At 43.6% G+C, this 17,791-nt stretch overlaps 1 protein-coding gene across 1 annotated transcript in view; it reads left to right on the plus strand.

The window, feature by feature from the left end:
* Window positions 1-17,791, plus strand: part of LOC119173357 (uncharacterized) — a 420,783-nt gene that overhangs the window by 384,249 nt on the left and 18,743 nt on the right. Inside the window, exons 15-18 of the mRNA XM_037424210.2 lie at window positions 3,537-3,589; window positions 9,002-9,053; window positions 13,357-13,424; window positions 17,074-17,183. Coding sequence (XP_037280107.2) covers window positions 3,537-3,589; window positions 9,002-9,053; window positions 13,357-13,424; window positions 17,074-17,183 — 283 coding nt within the window. The remainder of the gene's footprint in view (window positions 1-3,536; window positions 3,590-9,001; window positions 9,054-13,356; window positions 13,425-17,073; window positions 17,184-17,791) is intronic.

Below are 17,791 nucleotides of genomic sequence, written 5' to 3' on the forward strand. Positions count from 1 at the left end.
GCCGAAAGAAAAAAGACGTCCAGAGCAAAACTGGGCGAGCGACCATGGACGAAAAAAAATGAAGAAAAACTAGTAGTGCGTTGAGCAGCTATATCGTAAGCGAATGTCACGAAGGGTAGGATTGCATCCGAGTTCGTGTGGTTGAAGCGAATGTACACCGCGATCTTGTCCCAGAGAGTCCGATAAATGTTCAGTCAATCCGTTGGTCGGTGGATGGTAACTGGAAGTGGTCTTGTGAACAGTGTTGGAGGCACGTGAAACTTGGTCAACATTAAAAGACAGAAAGACTTTGCCGCGATCGCTCAGGAGAACGCGTAAGGCTCGATGACTCAAAATGATGTGGTGAAGGAAGAAATTGGTGACCTCAGTGGCAGTCGCAGATTGTATAGAAGCCATTTCTGCGTAGCGGGTAAGGTGGTCTACGGCCATGATTATCTAACGCTTCCCATTCGATGTTTTAGGAAGAGGGTGATACAAGTCGATTCCAACGACTTCAAAAGGCGAGGCTGGACAAGGAAGACGTTGCATTAAGCCAGCCGGAGCAGTTGTGGGTCGTTGTCGCCGTTGGCAATGGGCACAGGAGGCGACGTATTTAGCAATGGCAGAGAGAGGCCAGGCCGAAAACGACTTCGTATTTTGTCGCAAGTTTTGTGATAGCCTAGATGACCGGCGGTTGAATTAAGAAAAGCTTCCAGGACTTCACGTTGCAGAGATCGTGAGATGACGGGTACCTACTTGTTGCCATCTATGTGCTAAATGTAGCGGCATAAAACGCCACCGTCAAGCTTAAATTGTTTAAGTTGCCGAGAGAGTCGGGCGTTTGGAGGAGGAGTAGAGCTGGTCATGTCATCCACAATGGTGCGGCAGTATGGGTCGACTCGTTGTTGTGAAACGAGGTCAAATTCGGCCCCGAATGAAGTGAACTTAGCGCTGCGATTGGCGAGGTGGTGCCGTTTTGGAGTAGCGATGATGAGCGGCCTCCGCTGCACAAACGATAGCGCGTAGGGCATCAGCATCTTGATGCTTGTTTTCAAATCTGTAGGCGACATCCAAATTCTACACCTGCAAGCGAAGCACCTAGCGACCGCGGCGACCCGATAAGTTTTCCAGCGATGAAAGCCATCATGGGGCGTTTTGCGTTATGGTCAGTATCGACGGTAAAGTGACGGCCGTGAAAATAAGGACGGATTATTCGCACTGCCCAAACAACAGCAAGACCGTCCTGCTAGGTGATGGTGTAGTTCTTTTCTGCAGTGGTAAGAAAACGACTTGCGTAAGCAACGACGCGTTCGCGTGAGTTGTTGTCGGGCTGCAAGAGTACCGCACCTAGACCATGACTAGTAGTAAAGGATGGCGGGTGCGCTTGGATTGAAGTGGCACAGTAACGAGTTGGACGTGAGGGCTTGCTTCAATGCCGTGAAAGCGCTTTCACTGTCTTCAGACCAAACGAAGGTGACGTTACTTGCGAGGAGTAGGTGGAGCGGAGACGCAATTTCCGCGAAGCCACGTATGAAGCGCCGGAAGTAAGAAGCTAACCCAAGAAAGCAGCGCAGGTCCTTTTGGCGTCGTCGACGAGAGCAGTCGAGGACGGCAGCAAGCTTCTCGTGGTCTGGCCGAATTTCTTCTTTGCTGACTAGGTGGCCGAGAACCTTGATTGTCTTGATAGCTATCGTTGGATTGTCACGGCCGTCGACCACCTTACCCGCTATACAGAAACAGCTTCTATACAATCTGAGACGGCCACTGAGGTCACCGATTTTTTTTCGCAATATGAGCACTTGCCCCTGCTCTGACTGGAAAAAAGGAAATGAATTCTTTTCACTGTAGGCTGTCAATTGTGCGGTCTATGCGGATGGTAGATAGACACCCTTTATCTAGTGAGTCCACCGATAAGATTTGCAAATCCACAAGGTGGAATCATATTAAGTAACAAAGGAGACACCAGATAACCATATAGTATTCGAAGGTTGAATTACATTGTGTCGTAGCAGGTTGAGATTTTTATTTATAACATGACGTTCTGCGACAGAAACGCTATACGGGCGCTGGTACAGAGGTGGTTGAGAGCCACTGTCGGTGTGAGGCGGTACAGCTGACCCTCGGCTCGGGGAAAGTTACACTGCATGAAAAAACAATGAAAGTTTTTCAAGAGGGACATCAATTGGAAACGCTGGCCCACCGTAAAGGCTCGAGCAGTGGAGGAGCATGACACAACGTCGGGCGACGGGGGCCAATGTAGAATTGCACTCAGATGAGGGTAGTTTGTACTGTGCGCGCCATTGGGCAGCAGTAACGTACATGTCATCGATGAATTCCCCGGTACAAATACAATCCTTTTTAGTGCGCATGATAGGCCGTGCGAAAGGATTGTACGCAATATTACCACTAGAGACCACACTAGTACACACGGTCACGAAAGTTAGCAACGGTGAAAACTCTAGGTTGGTGGTCATCGTGAAAACAATAAAGGGTAAGGTGGAAAGTGTATTGCCTACGGTGGAAACATTGGTGGTCAGAATGGCGGATGACAGCGAGTGGAAAAATGATGACAGATAGTAATGGTCATGGAGAACTCCATTCGGGGCTGGCGAGCGAATGATAATGACAGTGGAATACGCTGGCTGTTGTTAGGGGTGCAAATCACGTTTTGATGAATGGCTTGGGGAACAAGATGCATGACGGTGGCATCATGGAAGCAAGGTGGAGGCCGGGGAAAATTGACTCGTGGATCATAGATATTCGGAATTCAACAAAATGATCAGCAAGTTCGGGCGGGATGGTCACAGAATTTCTGCGCACTTCTTCCGGGTTCATGCGTCAGTCAGTAGAAACTTGCGCTTCCAGGTATCATTCGGGGGCACAGAAGTAGGCATGGTGCTATTTCTTCACTCGCTCGTAGATTCATGACTGCTTTTTCGTAAGATGAAAGGGGTGCAATGATGCCCGAATAAGTAATTGATCTTCAAGCGGTGGTTCACCAGAGAACGGTGACGCAGCAGGAAAGAATGCAAACACTGCGCAAATTATCAACTCCGTACTTATTAAAATAAAAACATAAATATGGGCATAGGTTGCCGAACTCTGTCATGAGTCAGCTCACTCAAACTCCCTCATGCTCAAATCGAGTCATGAGTCTGAGTGTGAGTGTGTTCGGGTGAGTATTGTTTGGGGAGTTTGAGTCTGAGTGAATCCAACTGAGTAAAAGTTTCTTTAGTGTAAGTCCTAATGAGCTTGGCTCAAAAGAAATTTGGTGAGTCTGAGTCCGAGTGGGTTAATATGACTGTTTATAGGATAATTATGGTGAGGTAATAATAATATTTTAACTGTTAGAAGCATTGGTATGTTCATATGCTTTCACCTTTCAGGTCAAACATTTGCCATGTATAGGACAGATAAAACCATGAACATTACTATGGTCGTTGGATGAATCCCTGTTAAGCTACTACTTAACTACTAAAGAAGTTAAATTGAATTTTTCTGTGTCATTTACTGACCTGTCCTTTTGCATACTCTACTCTTGTTTTGCCTCATTCCAGGAACCCATACAGTCCGTTGTACGCCACCTACACACCAACTGAAGACCATCTGTGTAAGTCTTCACAAAAAGAAAACCATATCGGCATGACAATAATGAACAGATGCTAGGCACTGCTGAGAAATTTCGCAGAGAACAATTTTTCACAGTCGTTGCACAAAAAAAGGCCGCTTTGACATTTTTGAAGGACAACTTAATATTACCTCGACATGAAGTGCGCGGGGAGATCATTGCAATGATAACCTGAAACATTTTTGTTCAATTTAGATTAGCCAAGAGCAACGCAGACGACGAGAGCGTGGCATCGCAATACGATATGAGATAAAGCGGGAAAACACGAACAGCGCAAAGCAATAAGATGTCATACCGGGCGCTTGCAAAAAATTGACGGCTTGTTTGGAAGCGCTCCAGATATATTGCGGAAAGCTGGGAGGCCACAGGTTGGGAAAACATGCTTTCCCAAAGTGGGGTAGCTAGTTGAGTATCAGGTCACCTTCCAGACAATATAGTTCAGTGTTGTGCAATTTGCTGCTCTGATACCTATTTCTAAACAACTTTTTTAGAAATGGGGACAACCTTACAGGTATCTACACATTAGTAACATGTGGCCTCTTAGTTTACCACATGACATGTGGTAAACTGAAAGACCACATGTTACAAATGTGTTAAACATAACATGTGGTCTTTTAGTTCACCTTAAGGGGCGAAGTTCCTTAAGGCGCGGGCTGTGCGTCCCCTGAATGTAGCCAACTCTCGTTTAGTTCTTGCACCGTTACCTAGATGGCGGCACCATCCCCTGCATGTAGCCACCTCTCGTTTAGTTTTCGCAGTGTCCACTAGAAGGCGTATCTTGTAGCTAATGATCGTAGCTGATTACTTGTAGCTGACATATCGGGCCAAATACGAAGGGGTAGACACAGTATGCAGTGCGTGTGGCGAGGAAGAAGAAACTGCCGAACACTTGATAATGTTCTGTAAAGGGCTTCACCCTATAGTTCAGGATGATGGCGCAGAGTTTTTTAAAGCACCGGGGGTTAGGTGATGGGGTGGGCAAAATAGACTTTAAGTGGGTAGAATTAACTAGAAGGAGGCTATCTGATTGGTGGCTAAAGTCAAAGCACGAGTGAAAATTAAAGCCTTCACTGCAAATTACGAATCCTCAACCTCACTTTTTAAGGAAAAAAATTAAATCTAGTTTTTGGTTCATTGGGTTTACGTCTTGGTGGCGATAGCCACCGCCCGATATAAAGAGTACAGCCATATTCGTTCATCCATCTATGGAAAGAAGCAAGATTTTACAAACTAGACGGCGGTACTTGTAGTTGATGATGAAAGATGCGAGATGTTAGAAAACTTGGAATGATGTCACACATGGCGAGTGACATTGGTGTAAGGCAATCGTTTGATTTAATGTGGCGACGTACGCTAGGGGAGGGTTGTAATAAAATCGAGTGGGGCAAAATGTACGGATGATTTATGGTATACCAGGTTTACCTCCGTGGCTTCGCCCACTCATTATCATTCACTTCGTGGATGTGGCGGCTCTTTTTTTAGCAGATAGCCAGTTGTTTGTAAGTGCTCATGTAGCCGCCTTGTTTTCTATTATACCTCGTTTTATTTGATAACGATCGACTACGCTCAACAATCTAATGTTGCAGATAATATGTTACCTTCGCATATTCAGGCGGGTTCTTAGACAGCAGAGCAAGAATAGAATGGTAGGTTTACCGAAAGCTCATCTCGGGGTCTGCAGTGCACTGAAGTAAAGCAATAAACTTATTGTTGTTCCCACAGTGGCCGTGGTCATGCTTTGCTAACTGATAAACGCAGCTTATTCCTGTTTTTATTAAGCCCAGAAACACTGTGTAGGTTATATAGAAAGCATTCATGCCACGAATGGTTCATGTGTAAATCACTGAGTAACCTCGCCTCAGCGATTCGCTATTGTATGCTGCTTTACCAAGGCACACACCAGATTACCTTTTTTGTTCCTCGTAAGCGCAATACACACGGAAATTAAGTGTCCATTGACTCACTTCTCATTTATACATGTGAGAGTGATTTAAGGAGAGAGAGTCGCATTGACTCTCTCCTTAAAAGAGTCAATGTGGCTTTTTCAGGAGAGTCAGTGCGCCTCTCCAAAGAAAGTGTTAGACAGGTGACTCTTACGTGTACGGAAACAGTTCTTGGAGTGTATACGTAGCCCCGTTAAAACTTGCTGATGCTAACCGAACCTATTCATAATTCATTTAAACTTAACACAACCTGTCCTAGCTTCAACAGGGATTTCGCCTAAAGAAGTGTACACTCCAAAAGCATGAGAAGTAGATTTGCAAAGCTCCCTTCAAGAGGTTAAAGGCGTGTATATAAGAATATAATTCAGTAATAACGTGACGTCACTAGCAGTACCGAACCGGTGGCGTGAGCAAACTTATGCGCCATGAGATACAGTTCGCACGTGCATTTTCACTATGTAGCACCAGTTCTATCAAAACGCGCAGCTGCGCCTCTAAGCAGTAACACCATGTCCTCGTCGCTTTCAGCGTCGAAGAAATCGTGCCAGGAGCGCACGCCTGGACGCGAGAAGGGGAGTGGTCAAGCAGAGTTGTTCCTTTATCTATTTGCATCCGCGGCACTGCTACAGTGGGTTTTTTATTTATTTATTTATTTATTTACATATTTATTTATTTATTTGTTTGTTTGTTTATTTATTTATTTATTTATTTATTTATTTATTTATTTATTTATTTATTTATTTATTTATTTATTTATTTATTTATTTATTTATTTATTTATTAGAGTACCCTAAGGTTTCAAAAATGGCATCACATAGGGGGAATACAAGCGTTAGCACGGAAAAGATTGTGTACATGTACAAGGGGCAATCAACGCAGAAACTGCGAAATAAATAAATGACATATAATTAAAGGGTAACATTTTCTAATATCATTATTGTCGCAAACAATGCATACAACGACAGAAGGAAAGCTGTAAAAGTTGAAACACAATTCAGAAGAGGCAAGGAAAAAGTCGGAAAAATATACACAAGTCAAGGTGCAAGTCTGATGCTCCTGTTTCATCATACAGTTTTTATGCGGTAGCTTTTTTTTTCATGAATAAATGCGGAAATTTTAGTTTATGAAAGGTTTTCTTACAAAAACGCTGTCAGGGCAGCTTGGAACGACGATTACTATAAGTTACACGATAGATCAGGCCAGAGAGTTCCACTCGGTAATCGATAATACTAACGGCAAATTTTCATAAAAGTAGGCCCGATCAATTATGTCTCATTTTATGAACATGATCTCGTAGAATCGAGAAATGGGGAGCGGGCGAAAGGTTAGCTCAGTCAAATGGGTTTTCACCATGATAACAACCAAACAACTGTTCTGTGCAAATCAAGACTAACAAGATTTAGAACTTTCTCCCAGGCAGATACACTTTCGTATCGAGAATAGAAATACAACATAAACAGGGCTGCTTTATTTTGAACTGATCCGAGTAGGTTTGACAAGTAAGCGTGAGGAGGGTGCCAAGTCATCGAATATTGCAAAGAAGGCCTGATGAGAAAATTATACGCACGAAGCCTTGTATCGGTGTTTGCGAGATTTAAGCGTTGTGTAAGTTACCCTAATTTTTTTGCATGCTTTAGATGTGACGTGTTCAATGTGTGCACTTCAGCTGAAATTTCACGTAAAGAAGACACCAAGTTTTAATTGGGGATACTGGCCAGATGTTATGACCACGTACTCTATAGTGGTTAGTGTTCGGGCGAACAGTTGAGGCGAAATGATTGCACGTTTTTAATCTTTGAAATATTGATTTCCATTTACCAAGGGTTGAAACATTCTGTTAGCTTATTTAAGTTTGACTGTCGTGAAATGACATCACTGTTGCTAGCTATGACTTTATAAACGACGCAATCGTCTGTGAAGAGGCTTGATAATTGAGATTTGATAATTGAGATTAGCAGCTAAGTCGTTCATGTATATTGGAAAAAGTAATGTGGCAAGGACGGAGTCCCGGAGAACTCTCTAGGGGACGTCACGATGGTTGGAAAAGAAATTTGGTTAACTGATCACCTGATATGTTTTAGTAAGGAATTCCTCAGTCCATCATGTCGAGTTGTAGGCAAGTTGTAAGGTCATAATTTTAAGTTTTATGTGATTGTGAGGCACGCAATCAAATGCCTTAGAAAAATCAATCAAGACAGCATCTATGTAAAGCTGATTGTGTATAGAAGTGTGAATATCTGTGACGAGTTAGTACAGTTTTTCATGAAAACCATATTGATTAACAAACCACGTTTATTAAAAACGAGCATGTCGTTTTAGTTGAGATAGCTTATAAAGTGTGTATTCAAAATATGCTCAAGTAATTTGCGGAGGATGCATATTGGAGAAATCGGCCTGTAATTGGAAGGTTCCGTGGAGTCACCCGACTTTAAAACAGGAACATGATTCCTTTTTCATCTCTTTTGAAGCTTTTCCTTGTGGGTATCACAACAATTGTGGAGGAGAAGCTACGTTTTCTTTCTTGAATACAAAATTTTAATAAACTAGCATTCAATCGTTGGTTCTCTGTGAATATTTGACCTGCCATTTCTTGCAAGCACGCAAAACTAAAGCTGCAGCTAGTTTTGTATCAGCTCGCAGTCCGATTTTGTTGTGTGCACTGAATTAGGCTCGCATTCAGGCTTTTTGCAATAGGAACAGCATTGACGGCATATCTGTGCTTTTACTGTTGGACGCTGCAAAAGCTGAATTCAACTGGAAATACGAAAGAATTCTGCAAAAGCTTCACTAAGCCGCTGGTATGAGGACAATAACGTGGTGCCATTGAAAATACAAGCTCCTTCTAACTGTGACATGATCACTGCAAAGCGTGGTTAGGGAAAAAAATGTGTGTGAAACATTTTTCTGGAAAGGAATAAATCGTTTTTTTTTTCGGAGTTTAAACATGCAGATCTTTACACTCACCCCCTGTATTTCTTGCTTTAACATTTGATATACAAATACAAAGTTATTGTTGCCATAAAAACAGTTTATATGTCTATTTGTTTGAAACAGGGCAATGAGTGGTACGTCTTCTGAGAGGTACAACGCTAAGTAATATGCACAAGCGGATAAAGTGGTTGCAGAAATATTGCATTAATGGACACCTATATATGTCTTTATACATACACCATAATTTTCCGTGAATAATTATGCTAACGCGTGGAATGTACCAAAAGATTAAGCGGATAGAAACGTTCGCATTAAGTTCGGGTACTTGTTTACTAATTGATGTGTTTTTTCATGCAGTTCCACTACTGGAAAACTTATATGTTTGTTCACAAGCTGCGGAACAAATGTGCATTGTTTTACATATTCTTAGCAATTCTTTTTGCCTTAGGTATATTTGATTTACGCACTTTCTTTTTGCAAACAATGCTAATGATTGTTAATTTTATTGATTGCGTTTCAGTCGTTCCTATGGGCGTCTACACCCCACCCGTCTTTCGCAACAGCCAAAAGAAGTGAGTGCCCCACGTGGTGCCATAGATTTGCAAAACCTTTGAAGGTAGCATTTCAGCGGTACACAAGTTTATGTATAATGCCAGCGTGTTCAGTCCTTCGTACAATTGTTACGTATGGTTTAGCGGGTCGCCTGTTTCTGTGACGCGGAGGCACCCACTTGGCTACACCCGCGCGATAAGGCTAATGAAGCAGATTTCCGGGACAACTAGTGTGCCTCGCTGGTGGCCGTTAGTATAGGACATAGGTGCTGAACAGGCTTAAAATGCTTGATGCAGTGATTATACATGCTCAAAGCTGTTTATGGAAAGCCATTAACGCAAAATAGCTACCGAATCGTGCGGTGCTTAATCGTCGTACACTCAACTACTCGCAGTTTGGTCGGGTCTAGTACCACAGTATATACACATTAGGCTTGCCAAGGCTAAACTACATCTTGCTAGGTCATAAATCGCGTCGCAACATTTATGAGCAGCTGTCGCGCAAGCGTATCGCGAGTCGTATCCGGGCGCCCATAGTTACACTGATGAGGCGAGCTAGGCGAAAAATTACACCTTGTGAATTTCAACGTCTTTGGCGAAAGCCTGTGGCCATTCCACTGACTATGCAATGCCATTTTTTTCTTTTTTGTTTTTTGGTCTTTCTATTTTTTCAGCAATCACTTGGTTAGTGAGAGAGTGTAAGAGGCAGCAGCCACAGCTGTAGTGGGCCACTGTTACAATGCGCCGCTGTGTTACGACGTGGTTGCTGAGAGATTGTGGGGTAGAGGCCGCATCTCGCAGCGTTTCAGAGCACGGACGGACGGATTAGAGTGTGTGACACTAAAGGCTGTGGCTTTAGAATAAGTAGACACTCGTGGAATCAGCGCGCCTAGAGCGCTACAACTGCAGCTGCAGCTCTGTCGTCCTTGGGTATCTTGCTCCAAGGGAACTCCATGATCCGCTGTATAGAGGCGATGCAGCTTCGCGCGAAGCTTTGCCACAAAGTTTCCAGTGACTAGGTGAACGTTTAACAGCTGCTTCGATGGCGTTTGCTCACTGGATGTAACCACGGGTGGTGCGTCGGCTCGGGTCATTTGTGCGTGTGCCTGAGAGGAAGCTGGACCAAATTATCCAGTAGATATAGCTACGAAGTAAACTCGCAAATCTGAATGAAAGACCATGTTGCCGGCTCGAATGCCAAAGCGCAGTGGTGTCGGCACGTCGTAGAGAAGTTCACCAAACACAAAGGCATGCTAAGATCAAAGCTAGTGAAGGAGCTCTCTATGTGCACATTGATTGCAGAGCAACCGAAAAATACTTTTTACCTGGCCCTCCTCAGAGGACGTGTTGCTTTTGTTATAGATAACTACAGGTTTGGTAAAGATTAAACTTCGTCAATTCTTGATCCTGCAGATACAACATTATCTTGCCCTTCCGTAGTTGGCTTAAACGACAGTTAAACGCACAAGGCTGTAGTAAAGAATTTTGATTTGAGGGGTGGCGGGGGGGGGGGGGGGAATTGTCTAAGTCCTTGAATATTTTAGCAAAAATACAAATAAAACTCTATTAATGAGAATTTGGTTGGAAGGGGGGGTCAAAGCACTTCCTCCCCGGCTACTCGCCCGGCACTTACGCACAGGTGGTTAATGTAAGGGCTGGATGGGGAGGCTGAGGCAGATGCGTTTGCGAGGCATCGCGAGCAGGAAGATTACGCTTTGTCAAACATACCAACATTGTGAAACGTTACCGTTCGAGGCGGGAGTGAAATAGAGCAAGCACGCCCCGGCTCTCACTTGGGTCTGGTCTTGTGTTGTAACGGTGCCGAAAGTATAGCACTAGTGATTAGCTGGGCCGGTATGCTTCTGACACTACCAAAACACTCTGAATACGTCAGTCATCTCGGTAATAGAACAGCCTAAAAAGCGGAGCACAAGACAAAGGAGGAGACAAACAACAGCGCTGACTTAGAACAAGGCTTATTCGTCAACACCACGCAATGTATATTTGCGAACTCCTAACTCACCCCTTTTTACGTTTAGGACTGCACAAGTATAGTCCAGATTAATTTTTCTCTCGCACCCAGGTGTGAAGCAAGCACACGATCTCGCCCGCAGTTTTCATCTGCCGGTGAGGCCAGCGTAGGGGCTGTGGGATAGTTACGTCGCAGCTGATGGCGAGCGAACAGTGGCCGCCATCACCCGGTAAGAACAGGCCGGTTGCTAGCGCAGTCGTCTGTTCACGTCATCAGTAGCCCGCGAGTCAAGAAGACTCCTCCGCCCCTACTTTTACAGGGGATCAAAATTGTGCCGTGGGGTTTACGAATAAACTCTGTTGTAAGTCAGCGCTGTTCTTTGTGCCCCAAACTTTTCTTGTGCTCCGTATTTTCTGCTGTTTCGTTTTACAGATGCCATACCAACCTGCCCAAGTATCCAATTTATTTAGTTTTCTGGCTTAGGTCAACGCGATACTTGATGTGAGTTAAAAAAAACGAAACGAAACTCCGAATCCGAATGTTTCATTAAAAGTGTGTTAAAGTATGCAGTACATAGACAAAGGTCCCATAGTCAAGGTACTGCATCGGGACCTCCTGTACAAAGGCGAATAAGGTAGGAAAACTCTAAAGTAACAGTAGAAAACAATAGTAGGCAAGTGAAAAAATATAGCAATATCATAGGCCCTTTATGTTACAAAATGGCTGGCGTTTTTGTTTTGTAGCACTTAGTATTTCAGAAAAAACTTCTTCTGTGTGAACATATTCTGCTGAGGCATCCGCAGCAGATCTGTCGGATGGTCCGTGAATTGTCATATTCGGCTATCATTTAGCCCAGTCTTGTGCAAATACTGAATTTTAGGTTCGAAGGAAATGCGATTTTCAACTAACCTTCTCGATGTTGAAAGAAGTTAAAGAGAACATGTGCAAATGCTATTCTTCTTGGTTAAAAAATAAGTGGAAGCAAACCTGAATTGTAGCACGATTTGACTTTCGGTAGAATGCACGTGATGATGACCTGTAGAGTTTCTTTCGGTTCAAAATTTACTCTAATTAGAACATATAGGCTGATAAATTATTCATTTGAACTTTAAAAAATGATGAACCTATCCTAAGGTAATATATTTATATAGTCGAAATATGGCTTTGCCACAATGTGAATTTTTTGGGAGGGTGGATGGGGGCATGGGTGTTTTCTTTGTTTAGCATGCCTCTACTGCAGTGAAACCATTTTTACTGGAACCTAATCAGGGAATAGTATGTACCTATTTTTTTTTCATATTGATTACATAAAAATTTCCTAATAGATTACTTCAAACTGAAGTGAATTCGAATACCGTACTATTCGTCCGTATTCAATTCAATTTCTATTAAATTGTTTTATTTACCATCAAACCCAGAAGGTAACCTAGGCTCAAAGTCGTGAGAATGGTTTGACAAACGTCCTGGTGTTATGTGCACACACATGGCAGTTGTGCGGAAATGATTACATAACATGCAAGTACAACATAAAAAATGAACAATACATACTGAATTAAATTTCAGCTCACAACTGATTATTTTTAAACAGTTATTATAAATGCGTAAAAAAGGATTTTCAAAAGTCAATATTCACCGCGCATAGACCATCGTATACATTGACACTCAAAAACTTGAAAAGCGCACATTTATACATTTACGAGAACAAAAATACATTTGTATCTCTAATACAACGCAGGATACCAAGATGTAACACGACGCAATTTATTTATAATATACTGAACTAAGAAAAACATTACATCAACTGTGAGAATAGTTTGCTTGTGCATGTTTCTATGGAACCGGAGAGCAGAAATGTGAGTGAAGTTGTTTCTTGTTGCAGGCGGTTGTACTTTCGTGCGCGTTAGGCGTTGTGGGAACGTTGTAAGCCAAGGCTCGGTATCTATTTGTAGTGCGGAAACGCGGTACGAACTAAATGTCTGTATTTCTCGTGAGAATCATATTGGCACGACGCTGTAGGTGTGACAGTATTCCAAGGAAGTTGGAGAGCTCCCTATTTGAAAAATAAAGTGTGTGCAATAAGCGAAATTTGGGATGGTTGTCAGCTTGTATTTATATTAAACTCTTGGTAAGCCTCAAGCGTTGTTCCGAACAGTTCAATATTTCCAGTCTAGCGGATTATCATTTTTTGCAGAATGACGAGTAATACTCGGAGCATTCGAATATTCGTGAAAGCTTAACTTGGTCCAAGGTGTCTGTATGCTAGATTTTTCCTGCTGAGTTAAATGAGTTCCACAACGTTCCATAAAGTTGCTGCATGAAGAAACTGATTGTTTTTATTCCATGATTGCGCAGTCGCATATTTACCGCAGCGTCTGCCTACCTGGTGATGGTCGGTGTCATGAAAGCCTTGACAATGAGCGGTGAGAAAATGAATTTATATTTTAGTTGCATTTGCATTGTTTTCGTGGTCTTAGTGTTTGAACGACGCTAACGCCGGTAAGGGCATTGTGATCGTGTTGTAACCTTTTGTTGAAAATATCACACACGAGAAAAAAAACTTACGTTGATAACTTAAGCGCGCGTGCATGCACGCACACACACACACACACACACACTCTCTCTCTCTCTCTCTCTCTCTCTCTCTCTCTCTCTCCCAGAACACACGCCTGTGTGTGTGCTCTGGGAGCCAAGTGTAACCTATTGTCGAACGCGTACACAAATCTCCGACAATGGTCAAACAGTACAGCCGTGCTGCGTTTAGCATTCCTCAACCGTAGAGGTAGTATTAGGCAAAATTAACATGATCCTCGTGTCAGCAAACGCGTGAATGCGTTCACAAGAGCTGCCGTGGAGTGGATTATTAAAAGAAAAACTCAAGCTTCAGTTTCATTTGTCATTTAGCTTGAGTCATTTGTATGTATGGCCACATTTGTAGCCGAATAGAGCAAAAACAGTATTATCACAAGAATTTTGTTATTGAAAACTGACCATTATTTACAATAGCCAACAACATAGTGCCACATGACCGTAACGTCGACGAATGCAACAGTCAGCATGTCAAAGAGAAAACTATTTATTCGGTCGAACTTGTGGCCATGAAACTGCGGGTAACACTACAGGAATATACACTGGCACTGATAACGGCGAGTCAAGTCTAAGGTAACTAAGTCGCAAATAATTTAACTATTGTTGCTCGACTGTGCATAAATTTCGTAGACTACATAGATTCAACTAATGACGTAGTAACTGTTAAAGATTTCAGCAACCATGTTAATAGATCCACTTGATGTTGAAGCAGATATAGATGCGAAACAGCTTTAAACAGCTTTTCTTTGGAGACCTATCCCTCCTTTTCTCACGCGTGCACTCTCTGCTGCGCATGCGCATCCCTCTCGCACTTTCTCTCTTCTCTCCTGCGCTCTCCTCTCTCTCTCGCAAGCCGGCGGCGAAGGCAACGAGACACTTCCTCAGCACACTCGCTCACTTCGTAGCTGTTGTTAGTCGGTCGGGTGACTTCCCACGTTTCCGTGAAACAGAGAACGCCACCTTTGGTAAGCCCGTGATAACGTTCGTTGTTCCTGGGGTGTGCGTTGACGGACCGGCTGCTTAGCAATGCTATAATCATGGTCGCCGGCGGCATTACTCACCAGCAAAGATCAAAATTGACTCGGAGTAGCATATTGTCTCACACGCCCCTTTCTATTTTATACATTGCCGGTCTATCGCGTGCGTTAATAAGGTCTTACGGAAACCTCACCAAAATGTCTGAGACCATTTCAGATCATGTTTCCACTATCATTCGGGCTTGAGCACGCAAACGCGAACAGCTGATTTTATTCTCGAACAAGCGTGGTAACCAGTGATGATACTCGAATATTCGTTGCCGCATGCAGAAATGCCGACGCGCCTTGCGGTGGTTCAGTTTTCTCGTCGGTTGACGCACCGTTCGCCACTATCCATTAAGATTTACAGATAGTCCTAATTTCCGGAGTCCTTCACTACATCGTCTCTCATAACGATGTCCTGGTTTCGGGATGTCAAACCCCCCATGTTGTTATTATTGTTATTATTATTACCACTTGCAGCTCAATTTAGCATCTCAGCGACAAGTTCGGCCAAATGAAGCGCTGCGGTTCCCGATTTCCGCTGGAGTCTTTTGTACCGTCACGAGCAAGTGACAATATACTGCTATTCGAACTTGAAGTGACGTCTGGTTGAAAATGAAAAAGCTTGGCTTCCTTTGCTGATCTTTCTTTTTCCAAGGTCCCACTAGCACGCGCGATAGTTATGGGCATGAGAAACTGGCGCGTGCAGCGTAACTGGAGTGATTCATAGCCTGAGCCCCACGCTAGCCACGTTTCCACCAACACGCGTGCACGTTCGCTACTTCGTCTGGCCAACGCCTCCTCTCTGGCAGGCGTGTACACGTTTCGTTGGGTTGCCTGGATGCGCGCCTCCTGAGAACATTATTCTTATACAAAAAAAAAAGAAAATTATTCACCCGTGCCAACTGCCACCATTGGCGTTCAGCATTAACGTATTTATCTCAGGAAGTTCGTGGCCAGCACTGATAAATGGCTTCCAGTTTTCATTGCAAAATGACTGATCTGTTGAATACTGACTTTTTGTACAAGCATTTTGCTGATATCGACTGTAATTGTTTGGAGAAAGGAAAATGTCGACGTTGAATCGGTGATCAAAAGGTGTTCACTTTCAACACTGAAAGGTCACCTCCTCAGCCTAGCCAAGCTTGTTCTTGCTTTGGAATAAATGCCAAATATAGATGCACGCGCAAGTGTACTCCACATTAGAAAGGCCTGCTAGGCCGCGTTAAGCCTCCAGCAATGAAAGCCAACATTTACGTTTACACATTCTCTCAGCAATATTTACCGCACTTTGGCAACACAACTTATGTCAATAATGCTGTCAGCTGGAATAAAACCTTAAGGTGTGCAGCTGATGAACACACTCTTTGCTTAACACGCTACAAAGAACAGAAAGAAGGTAACGTTGCAAGTTTGCTCAAATGCCTGCACTGCATCTCAACTCCATCACATATTTAGTATATACACAGCGGTCTCCATAATACACGTAGTCGCGCAGAGAATTTTCTAGATGTGTTCGTAATTGCCCTATATCTGTTCACATCCTATTTAGAGGTTTTAAGTGCCTCTTGCATCCTGGAAAAGCGGTGAATGTAATCGTGTTACTTTGACACTTCAGATGTGTCAACCATTAGCGAGTTCACGTTGTCGAACATAGTGACATGTGTTCAGTGGTGATCATGACCATAGGCGTGCGTACAGGGGTCGCAGGGGGGAGGGGTAAGCAAGAAGAGGGGATGCAAAGTCGGGCCCCGCCGCGGTGGTCTAGTGGCTAAGGTACTCGGCTGCTGACCCGCAGGTCGCGGGTTCAAATCCCGGCTGCGGCGGCTGCATTTCCGATGGAGGCGGAAATGTCGAGGCCCGTGTGCTCAGATTTGGGTGCACGTTAAAGAACCCCAGGTGGTCAAAATTTCCGGAGCCCTCCACTACGGCGTCTCTCATAATCAAATGGTGGCTTTGGGACGTTAAACCCCACAAATCAATCAATCAAAGTCGGCCCCATACATTGACATAATATCTTCCCCCCACGTAACGTAGAACCCTGCACATGCCTATGGCTATGACAGTGAAGAAGGAAGCAGTCTGAAGTGTCCGAAACGATGACGAAGCTTCCCAAGTACTGCTTGCCACTCTGTTTGAAGTTGGGCTAACAGTTTGTGTGTGCGAAACCCGATCACGTCGAACTCAATAAAGAAAGGAGCGTGGCAATATTCTTATCGCTTCGAAAAATAACTGTGGCATTACAAGAATTGATTTATTTTCGACGTTCGCATTGAAATTGCATTCGGTGAGTGAATACGCCGTTAAAGGCAAATTGCAATCGGAGTAACAAAACGTCATTCAAAGCGATGTGTTTTTAGGCCAATGAATGGTTTTTTTTTAATGTGAGTTTAGGGCATTTGTTATTCTGGTTGAACAGCAGCGACTTTCTTGTATGTATTACGGTATGGAAACGCTATTGCAGGGTCTATGGTCGTCAACGGCCAGCAGGTGGGGGAAAACTGGGTTGGTTACTCGTGGTCGAGAAAAATGGAAAAGTACGCCCTCTGCCTCTCGACAGAGCGGAAGGATAACGTGAGTGAAAATTTTCCATGTGCCCACTGTGCGTGCATTTGGGATTTCTCCGTGAATTTGGCGCGCAAGTCGGAGTGGATAATTCGTCGCGTGTGCTGGTTGTTGTGGAGTGCATGAATTAACGAATGATATGAAAGCGGCGTCGGATTTGGCGTATGAATGAGCAGGCGCTTCGCGGGACCAGGCTACATTTAGAACAATGCTACTGGTTGCAAATCAGTACTGTGTAATCCGGCAATGCGGCTGAAGTGTTAAAAAAAAGCCGAAGCGTTTGACAGGTTTGTTGGTTTACCATGCTAAGTTTGGTCTTTGTTTACGCCTATCAGCGTGCGTATACATATGCGTCAAGTGCATATGAAAAAAAAACATTACCAGTTGAATGTAATTACGGTGTGTGTTCTGTGTCCGTGTTCAGTAGCATTGTTTAAACTAAGCGTTGTGAAAGTGTGTATTGAGAAAGATAGCAGTTCGCAATCACAACGTGACACTAGCGGTGAAGTTCCCTCTCTAGAAGTGCATTTAAGCTGCATAGTGTGACAGGTGTATAAAGAAGCTTTCATTCTGAGAAATCGGCAGTAATTTTCTGGTTGTTTCCCCCGTTTATTAAT

The sequence above is a fragment of the Rhipicephalus microplus genome, chromosome 5, assembly GCF_043290135.1.
Source record: "Rhipicephalus microplus isolate Deutch F79 chromosome 5, USDA_Rmic, whole genome shotgun sequence".
NCBI lineage: Eukaryota > Metazoa > Arthropoda > Arachnida > Ixodida > Ixodidae > Rhipicephalus > Rhipicephalus microplus.